Source organism: Hippopotamus amphibius, chromosome 6 (assembly GCF_030028045.1).
Source record: "Hippopotamus amphibius kiboko isolate mHipAmp2 chromosome 6, mHipAmp2.hap2, whole genome shotgun sequence".
In the NCBI taxonomy this organism is placed as follows: domain Eukaryota; kingdom Metazoa; phylum Chordata; class Mammalia; order Artiodactyla; family Hippopotamidae; genus Hippopotamus; species Hippopotamus amphibius.
Window position 1 is genome coordinate 129,785,225 of NC_080191.1, and position 10,287 is coordinate 129,795,511.

Below are 10,287 nucleotides of genomic sequence, written 5' to 3' on the forward strand. Positions count from 1 at the left end.
GATTGTGTCACTGCTCTGTGCAGACCCTCCAGTGACTTCCCACTTGATTCCCACTGAGTCAGGTTTGGTCCTCATTGCCTCTCTGACCGTCTCCCCTGGGATTCACCTCCTTACCGACTCCACTGCAGCCACACTGGCTGCCTCCTCGTTCCAGAGGGAAGCACTTGTTCTTCGCTATGCCTGGAACACTCTTCCCCCAGGGATCCTCGTCACTCTCTCTCCTCCTTGAGGTCTTTACTCAAACACCTCAGCTTCTCAGTGAGGATTTCCCTCAGCATCCTGGGGAAGCTGGCACCCATCCGCCCAACATTTCCCACCCCTCTCCCTGCTTTGTTTTTCTCCCGCACATGTACATTATCTAAGATATTCTGTATGTACTTATTTTGTGTATTATTTATCTCACTGTCACCTCCACCTCTCATATTTTAATAGAAGACCATGAAGACGGGGGTTTGTCTACTTTATTTACTGCTGTTTCCCTAGAACAGGAAACTGACCTATGTCAGGTGCTTGGTATGTGCTCAATAAACATCTGATGAATAAGTGATAAAATATAAAACAAATAGTAAAGTTGAAAAGAGGCCATTCATAATGATTACTTCTGAGGAATATACTGGGATAAGTTAAAAACTTAATGTTTACATTATATTTTTCTTAATGGTGTGATGTTATAAAACAGCATGTATGTGTTCTTCTATAATAAAAATAAAGATATGTATCCAAATATGGCGGATTATTTCTTGATGTGAACACAGGTGCTACCATTTATTAAAGGCTCAGTGCCAAGGAGTTTAAATGTTGAATCTCATTTTGATCTTCCTAACAGTCCTGGGACAGAAGGATTACAGTCAGTGAGGTTCAGTGACTTGCCCAGTTGTGACGGTGTTAGTTTGTGTGGGGGCTGGGATTCAATCCTAGCTCTCCTGGCCTCCCACACCAGTGCGCTTTCCAGCGTACAGGCCCATCTCCCGGCAAGAGCTGAAAAACCAAACGACTCACTCAGCTGCTCTGTGCCGAACCGTTCTTGAAGCCAGCTTTCTTCTGTTTGTACTGATGTCGGAATTCCTGGATACAGTTTGTGATAGAAAGCCCTGAAATTTAGACAAAATATTAGTTTTCAGTACACCTATAGAGTTGTTAGCAGTTCTTCTATGTCTAGTACATTTAACAATCAAATAATAGATGTTCTTAGAAGATCCTGATTTCTTTTTCCTTTGAAATTTTTTCTTCCATTCATGTCTTCAGTGAAGTCAGGCACAGTGTGTTTGCATCGTATCTGTTCTTTGCAAAATACTCATTTCTGGAGGCTACCAATACAGTATTATTTCTCTCGGGGAGTGAATTACTACCCCTCTCTCTGTGCATGTGTGTTGGAGGTGGTGGCAGCAATAATGCTATCAGTGTTTATATTTTTTACAATTTATCTTAGTGAAATTTTTTCCTTTTTTTTTTTTTTTTTTTTGTGGCTGCCTTAGGTCTTTGTTGCTGTGTGCAGGTGTCTTCGCTTGTTGCAGAGCATGGGCTGTAGGGTGCGTGGGCTTCAGTAGTTGTGGCGCACATGCTCAGTGCAGGCTCAGTCGTTGTGGCACACAGGCTTAGTTGCTCTGAGGTATGTGGGATCTTCCCGGGCCAGGGATCGGACCAGGGATCGAACCCATGTCCCCTGCATTGGCAGGCGGATTCTTAAGCACTGTGCCACCAGGGAAGTCCCAGTATGTGTGTTTAAACATTTGCTGGAATTTAAATTAGAACATATTGTTCGTTTTAAAATAGCTTTAAAATAATCAAGCTCCTTTTAAAGGACTGAAGTTAAATGCATTGTAATTAAGTAGTCTGTATTCTTTCCACAAGTAGTGTAATCTGTTAGTTATCATGGACATGATAAGGAAGCGGAATTTATTGCCTTTTACGAGCTAAAATGACTGTTACTGTTAACAAGTAAACAATAACTATTGCTTTTCAAGTTCCTTTGCCTCTGAATTTCATTTTTTTGCCATAATTTGCTGGCTCTTCTAAAATTAGCAAACAAAAATTTCCCGAAGAATTTAGTGAACTTCAGGATTGTCACTTTTTCACCTTTCTCAGTTCTCTTATGTCTCCATCTTCCTGTTTTGGTGCTTTGTTCCTTGGCACATTTTGTGTTTTGTTTTACTTCTGAAATGACTGTGTCCTGTAGTGGGTGGAGAACTCCTCTGCAGAAAGCACCTGAGCAAGTGTCTGGGGGAGTCCTGTTTGTCCAGGTGCCCAGGGAAACAAGTTACGGGCCCAGGAGGAAAAGAACATCGAAGAGCAATCCCTAGACAACATCTTACGTTTGGGTGTTTTCCCAGTACAATGGTCAACAGAATCAATACACAACTCATCTAGGTCTCTTTGCCTTCCTTAAACCAACACTAACGATTGTTTCTGAAATTCTGTGTAAAGGTGACAAACGACAGAGGATAAGAACAAAATGAACATTTCCCGAGAACTTACTGTGTTGTAGTAGATACACAGTAGTTGCTTTACTTACATTATTTCATTTATCTTTAAAAAAACCAATCAAGGTAGGAATTAGTATACCCTTTTTTTTTTAAATCTTTATTGGAGTATAGTTGATTTACAATGTTCTGTTAGTTTCAGGTGTACAGCAGAGTGAATCAGTTATATGTATACATATTTCCAGTTTTAAAAAAAATTTTTTTAGATTCTTTCCCCATATAGGCCATTACAGAGTATTGAGTAGAGTTCCCTGTGCTACACAGCAGGTAGTACTGCCTTTCTATAGGCAAGGAAATTGAGGCTCTAAGGAGCCTTCCCCAAATCACACATGGCAGGGGCAGATGGGGCCCAGACCTGTTTGACTCCCAAACCTATGTTTCTCCGGATTCATCTGCCTCCTAAAGTTTACTTTGGAATAGTAGTAGGGCAGTTAAAAGTAGAAATTGAGCCAATATTGGTTGCATTTCTATGACTTTTAAGGACAGATTTCCGTAAAAACACAATCTCACCAAATTCACCAGAGAATGCTTTGAAGTACAAAAGAAACATCTTCTAGAAAGATTTATGTGAAGAAATTAAGAATTTGAAGGACTTCCCAGAGTGGCACAGTGGTTGAGAATCTGCCTGCCGATGCAGGGGACACAGGTTCGAGCCCTGGTCTGGGAAGATCCCACATGCCACGGAACAACTAACCCCGTGAGCCACAAGTATTGAGTCTGTGCTCTAGAGCCCATGAGCCATAACTACTAAGCCCGCATGCCACAACTACTGAAGTCCGCTCGCCTAGAGCTTCTCTGCAGCAAGAGAAGCCATGGCAATGAGAAGCCTGCACACCACAACAAAGAGTGGCCCCTGCTCACCACAAACAGAGGAAGCCCAAGTGCAGCAACGAAGACCTAATGCAGCCAATAAATAAATTAATTAATTTAAAAAAAGAATTTGATTTAGAAAAGAGAGGTTCCCATATGATAGAAAGTCCAGGTAAAGATGGCACCTGAACACACAAGTCTCCTCTTCCTTTCCAAGATTTTACTGAACCAGAAACACCTCAAAACCCCAGACGAGCAATAGCCCTGGAAAACAAGAGCAGTGTCATCCATAGACAAGTGACGCTGAAGAAGTCCTTAAAGAAAATAAACGGCCTCATGTTGGTGGAAAACTACAGCAGAGACAACCATAGCTCAAGATAAGAGATGTAAGTAAAGTTCTTCTGGGAGAACTCCTGAGAGGTTCCCAGTCCAGACTCAACCAAATGCAGAGAGGAGGGGGCTGGGGACGGTCATCAGGGTAGTTCAAGGAATGAACATTGCACAGCTGGCCAGTCAGACCCCTTCCTCTCCCCTTATACAGGGCAGTTGGCAACAGTTGTTTCTATTTCCAGTTGAAGCCCAAAGAATTGGTTTGTAAAAAGTCTGCCTGGGGAAAGTTTAGGTCTGAAAGAGAAGCAGAGTGCAAGATGAGTTACTCAGGACCTGCCCAACCAACTTGGGTGAAAAAGGAGGAAGGGAGAGTTCACCCAGGAAAGAAATGCATGAGGAACTCCAACCACACAGTCAAGTGTCCTTATCGTAACTCTGGTAATAGTGGGCTTACCCACTTTGCCTGCTCCCTGCCGACACCCCACAGGACGCTGGCCGTGACTGCCCCACCCACCCACCCACCCACACAGGAGTCACGGGCAACCTTACCCTGCCAGCCTGGGGAACTACGAAGCTGCAGAAGGACTCTGTTTTAGCTGCCTTTCAGTCATTCATTGATAAATACAATTGGATAACCAAGGATTACCAGTCACTTAAGGACAATCCATAGCATGGAATAGAAGGACCAAGAAAAACAGAGCAACTGATCTTGAAAGAAAAAAGAAGAAATACAAAGAACAAAAGAGAACTTTAGTATTTTATGAGTAGCCTCAAAGAGATTTTAAAACACACACACATACACACACACCTATTTGAACAGCAGTAATCAGAGAATAAGAATCAGTTCTTGGAAATTATATGAATCCCCAAATAAAAAATTCTGTACACAGGCTACATCATAGCATGTAAACACCAAAAATCTTGAAGATATCCAAAAGGTACAACAGCTATCCAGTAGGAGTTCCAAAGGAACAAATAGAGAAAATGAAGGGGAGGAAATAATCAGATATCAGAAGGGTTTGAGAATCAGACTGATCAGCAAAACTGGATACTAGAATGCAATCAAGCAATGTCTTCGGAGCTCTGAGGGAAAATGGTTTTAAACCTATTCTTTTATGCCAGATTATATTATTAATAAAGTATGAGGGCAAAAGGAAGAAATTTCAAGACAGGCAAGAACTCAGAAATTTGACTACCCATGAGATCAATATGAAATAATTACCTGAGGAGTTTCTCCAGCAAAAAGAAAAGGAATGAAAGAAAGAAAGCAATATGGAAATCAAGAAAGTATGGTCATTGAGCCCAAGTCAGAAAAATCGAAGACAACTAAAAACAACTGAGAGTTGAGAAGTTCTCCTTTTAGGAACCAAGTTTTACAGACATAGGATTTCATTTTCTTGTGCATGAATGTAGTCACATCATTGGGTTCTTTTTTTTTTTTTTTTTAGAACTTTTATTGAGATACAGTTAACAGACAATGAACAGCATATATTTAGAGTGTACAATTTGGTATCCCAATCTCCCAATTCATTCCCCTCCAACTGTCCCCGCTTTCTCCACGTGGTGTCCATATGTTTGTTTTCTACATTTGTGTCTCTATTTCTGCCTTGCATTTCCTCTTTCACAGTTGTTAGCATTTGCCTTATGTATTGAGGTGCTCCTATATTGGGTGCATATATATTTATAATTGTTATCTCCTCTTCTTGGATGGATCCCTTGATCTTTATGTAGTGTCCTTTCTTGTCTCTTGTAACATTTTTTATTTTAAAGTCTATTTTATCTGATATGAGTATTGCTACTCCAGCTTTCTTTTGATTTTCATTTGCATGGAATATCTTTTTCCATCCCCTCACTTTCCATCTGTATGTGTCCCTGGGTCTGAAGTGGGTCTCTTGTAGACAGCATATATATGGGTCTTGTTATTGTATCCATTCAGCCAGTCTGTGTCTTTTGTTTTGTGCATTCAGTCCATTTACATCCAAGGTAATTATCAATATGTATGTTCCTATTACCATCTTCTTAATTGTTTTGTTGTTTTTGTAGGTCCTTTTCTTCTCTTATGTTTCCCACTTAGAGAAGTTCCTTTAGCATTTGTTGTAGGACTAATTTGGTGGTGCTGAATTCTCTTAGCTGTTGCTTGTCTGTAAAGCTTTTGATTTCTCCGTTGAATCTGAATGAGATCCTTGCTGGGTAGAGTATTCTTGGTTGTAGGTTCTTCCCTTTCATCACTTGAAATATATCATGCCACTCCCTTCTGGCTTGCAGAGTTTCTGCTGAGAAATCAGCTGTAACCCTGATGGGAGTTCCCTTGTATGTTATTTGTCGTTTTTCCCTTGTTGCTGTTAATAACTTTTCTCTGTCTTTAATTTTTGTCAACTTGACTACTGTATGTCTTGGCGTGTTTCTCCTTGGGTTTATCCTGCCTGGGACTCTCTGCGCTTCCTGCACTTGGGGAGCTATTTCCTTTCCCATGTTAGGGAAGTTTTCAACTAGAATCTCTTCCAATATTTTCTCAGGTCCTTTCTCTCTCTCTTCTCCTTCTGGGACCCCTATAATGCGAATGTTGGTGCGTTTAACATTGTCCCAGAGGTCTCTTAGGCTGTCTTCAGTTCTTTTCATTCTTTTTTCCTTATTCTTTTCCTCTATTTAAGTGATTATCACCATTCTGTCTTCCAGGTCACTTATTCGCCCTTCTGCCTCAGTTAATCTGCTGTTGGTTCCTTCTAGTGTATTTTTCATTTCAATTATTGTGTTGCATATCTCTGTTTGTTTGCTCTTTAATTCTTCTAGGTCTTTGGTAAACTTTTCGATCTTTGCATCCAATCTTTTTTCAGAGTCCTGGATCACCTTCACCATCATTATTCTGAATTCTTTTTCTGTAAGGGTGCCTATCTCCTCTTCCTTTAGTTGTTTTTCTGGGGTTTTATCCTGTCCCTTCATCTGGTACAAAGTCCTCTGCTTTTTCATTTTCTCTATCTTTCTGTGGCTGTGGTTTTCAGTTCCATAAGATGAAATACTGCTGATATTGCTTGATCCTGCTGTCTGCCCTCTTGTATCATCATTGGGTTCTTAGCAGGAAATTATGAGTATTGGTTATTGGTTTTCAATTTTTAGAATCAATTTGTACCCAAAGCACTCAGAGCTGACTATAATTACAAAACATACCAACACAATAAAACTTGGTAAAGTAATATGACTTTATATGACTATATATTGTATATTTTAATAAAGTCTGTTAAATAATTTGTTCTTAATTGGGAGAGGAAAGGGTGAGAGGAGAGAGAGAAGGAAGTAGAAGTGCATTAAAGTGTTAATTTCTCAAAATAAAGTTAATAGTCACTAAAAGTGATGTCAAGTAGTAGAGGTAGGGCTTCCCTGGTGGCCCAGTGGTTAAGAATCCACCTGGCAATGCAGGGGACATGGGTTCTAGCCCTGATCTGGGAAGATCCCACATGCCTCAGAGCAACTAAGCCTGTGCACCACAACTACTGAGCCTGAGTGCTGCAACTACTGAAGCCCGTGCACCTAGAGCCCATGCTTTGCAACAAGAGAAGCCACCGCAATGAGAAGCCTGCGAACCGCAACGAAGAGTAGCCCCTGGTTGCTGTCACTAGAGAAAGCCCGTGCAGCAATGAATACCCAATAAAAAAATAAATTTAAAAAAAAAGTTGTATACAACCTTTAAAAAAAAAGTAGAAGTTTAAATACTTTAAAGTCCTAAAGTTTAGAAAATCTAAAAATAATCTAACCACCAAAACGGAGGTGAGGGAAGTGGTGTGAGTTATGTCCTTCAGCTTTCATGGTGGGAAGTCAGGAGCTATGTCAAAAATTAATACATATGCTATTAAACTATACTTGAAACAAAAACTGTTAACAGTCTGTTAACTCTGGTGAGTGGAGGTGGGAGCAGAGAAGAGTACAGAAATTTAAAATTTTTTACCTTCGTCTACTTTAATGTTTTGACCATGTACATATATTACCTTTTATTAAAATGGTTGACTTAAAAGGATAAATAAAAACATGTAAGTGGGGCAGAACAATTCTCTTTCTGCTTAAAAATTGAAATTTGCTTTTAAAAGCAAAACTCAGGTGAACAGTAATGTGAGATTGTGGACCCATGTTTGGTGTGAGGTTTCAGGGAAGACTGAGAAAGATGTTCCAGATGTGTTTCTCTGGTGTCTTCCTGTTACAGTTAAAAGTGCTTGGAGGCTAATAGCAATAACAACAACAAGAAAAAGAAAAGATCGTACTGTGCACTCTCCTCCACAGGTGTCCCTGATCACTCCTGAATTTAGCCAATAGAGGCTTATGTCTTAAAGGTTCATAGCACTTACTGTTGTGCACACAGCTATGATTTCATGTTATATTAGTAACTAGACATGTCATCTCTACAGATAGATGATAAGCCAGAGATGGGCAGGGATCCTGTCTCCATCTCCTCCAAAGTGTCTAACAGTGTAGATAACAAAAACAAAAACTTTTTGAATAAATTAGTTGTAAATGTCCTGGGTGATTTTACTCTACTTCCTGACATGTTTATCCCCAAAGTAAACATCATCAGCTTCAAAAAATAATAATATAGAAAATTGAAAACAAGTTCTTACCTATCTAAATTTGTTTCAGACATGTCTTTCCTAAATGTCTGAAATATTTTAGGAAAACCTGTTGAATGAAACATTAAACAATTTAGCCATTCCTTTTAAATCAATGGTTCCCAAAAGGACAGTTTTGCCCCCCCAGGAAACATTTGGCAATGTTTAAAGACATTTTTGATTGTCACAAAGCCTGGTCGGGGCTAATTGGTTTGGTCAGAAGTAGTGGCCAGTAAAATAGTCAGTGGGAAGTTGTTGTATAACAAAGGGAGTCCAACTCGAGGATGGAAGATGCCTTAGAGGACTGGGGCGGGGAGGGTGGGGGGGGACTCGAGGGGGGGAGTCAAGGAAGGGAGGGAATACGGGGATATGTGTATAAAAACAGATGATTGAACTTGGTGTACGCCCCCAAAATAATAAATAAATAAATAAATAAATAAATAAATAAAAAAAAAAGAAGTAGAGGCCAGGGATGCTGCTAAACATCCTATAATGCAGAGGACAGTCCATCGTCCTGACCTCAACACAGGCGGCTCCAACAAAGAATGACCCGGACCAAAATGTCAGTGCTGGGAGATGGACAAATCTACTCTAAGTAACTGCTGTGCCTCTCTTTTTAAGGAAGTGGCTGGAGTGGTTTCAGTATGGGAAGTTAAGCACAGAAGTGACTTATTTTTGGCTGGGCTGTTTCAGTAGCAAAGCACCCTTAAAGCACTACTCCTTATTCAGGAGTGGCGTGTGGGGGAGGGGGAAGAGGGCGGGGGGAGAGAATGAATGAGAGAGGACGTGATCATCGAATGCACGAAGTGTTAACAAAATGAGCACTGGGTACAACACTGCCTGCTTCCAGTTTTACGAGGCGTTTCCCCTTTATCCTAAATTGTGAGCCATCACAACCGCTCAGCCAAGATTTCAGTATCTCTGACAGATGGGATTGAGATAGGGGTGCGTGTGAGGTGGTGTATTTGGAAATAGACACCCAGGTAGACAAAGGATCTAGAGTAGTTGGACCTGCTCTCCCCTTGGGACAGGGAAGACATCGAGGACAGGGCTGGGCGGGCCGGGGAGCGGTACTTTTTTGGGAGGAGATGCTGGAGGGCGCACTCTCGCTGGACACTGGCGTCTGGCTCCACATCAGGCTCGGAGTCCGGCTGAGCGTCGGCGTTGGGCTCAGGCTGGGGCTGACGACGCTGGCTAAGCGGGGGCGAAGGGCTTTCCAATCTTCTTCATTGCCGTCTCCGAAGTCCAAAAGCTTCCAGAAGTACTCCTCGCTGAACCTCCCATGGACCTCCTGGTCCTCCGCCTCCGCCTCCGCCTCCGCCGCCTCCGCCTCTGCCTCCTCCTCTTCCTCCTCTCCCTCCATGTCCACCTCTTCGTCTTCCTCCTCCTCCTGGCCCTGCTCCTTCTCGGGCTTTCTGAAGCTGCGATGCGAGTGCATGTTGGCCGTGGCGGGCGGGAAGCGGGATCCGGGCTAGCGCAGCGGACACCTGCGGGTCCAGGCCTGGGGCGCGTGGCCTCTGGTGCGTCCGTCTCCCTGGGCAACCGTCGGACGAGCCGCGCCAGAGCTTGGAGGTTAAAGTCGCAGGGCCCCACCGCGCGGAGCACTGGCGCTGCGCGGAGACGGCGGAGGGACAGGGAGCGGCCCGCGGGAGCTGGGACCACTGCAGGCTCCTTTCGCACCTGCTCTTCCTAGCGGCCTGCCGCGAACTGATGTTCCTTTCCAATCTCTCTCAGCTCCTTCGGAGCCAGTCTTTTAAATTTTTTAAAAATAAAAAATAGTGGAGGTATAGTTGACTTACAATATTATATTAGTTTCTAGTGCACAGCATAATGATTCAATATTCTTGTAGATCGTACTCCATTTAAATTTATTATAAAATAGCGGGGAGCCAGTTTTTGTGCGTGTGTGATTTTTTTTTTGTTTTGTTTTTGTTTTGAGTAGGGGAGGGAGAGTGGCTACTAGCGATGGACACCCATAAGGCCTCTTGGTATTGCTGATGCTGGCGTTTGGTTTTGGAGCGGACAGATGCTTCTTGGAACTTACAATAAAACTTTGTTTACAAAAGATGGCACTG

The 10,287-nt window shown here is 42.2% G+C and overlaps 1 protein-coding gene across 1 annotated transcript in view; it reads right to left on the reverse strand.

Moving 5' to 3' along the window:
* The window catches only part of ERICH6 (glutamate rich 6), a 34,901-nt gene extending 25,251 nt beyond the window's left edge, over positions 1-9,650 (reverse strand). Inside the window, exons 1-3 of the mRNA XM_057737798.1 lie at positions 9,287-9,650; positions 8,225-8,282; positions 988-1,091 (exon numbers count right to left, since the gene is read on the reverse strand). Of these exons, the coding sequence (XP_057593781.1) occupies positions 988-1,091; positions 8,225-8,282; positions 9,287-9,650 (526 nt within the window). The remainder of the gene's footprint in view (positions 1-987; positions 1,092-8,224; positions 8,283-9,286) is intronic.
* Positions 9,651-10,287: the final 637 nt, after the last annotated feature.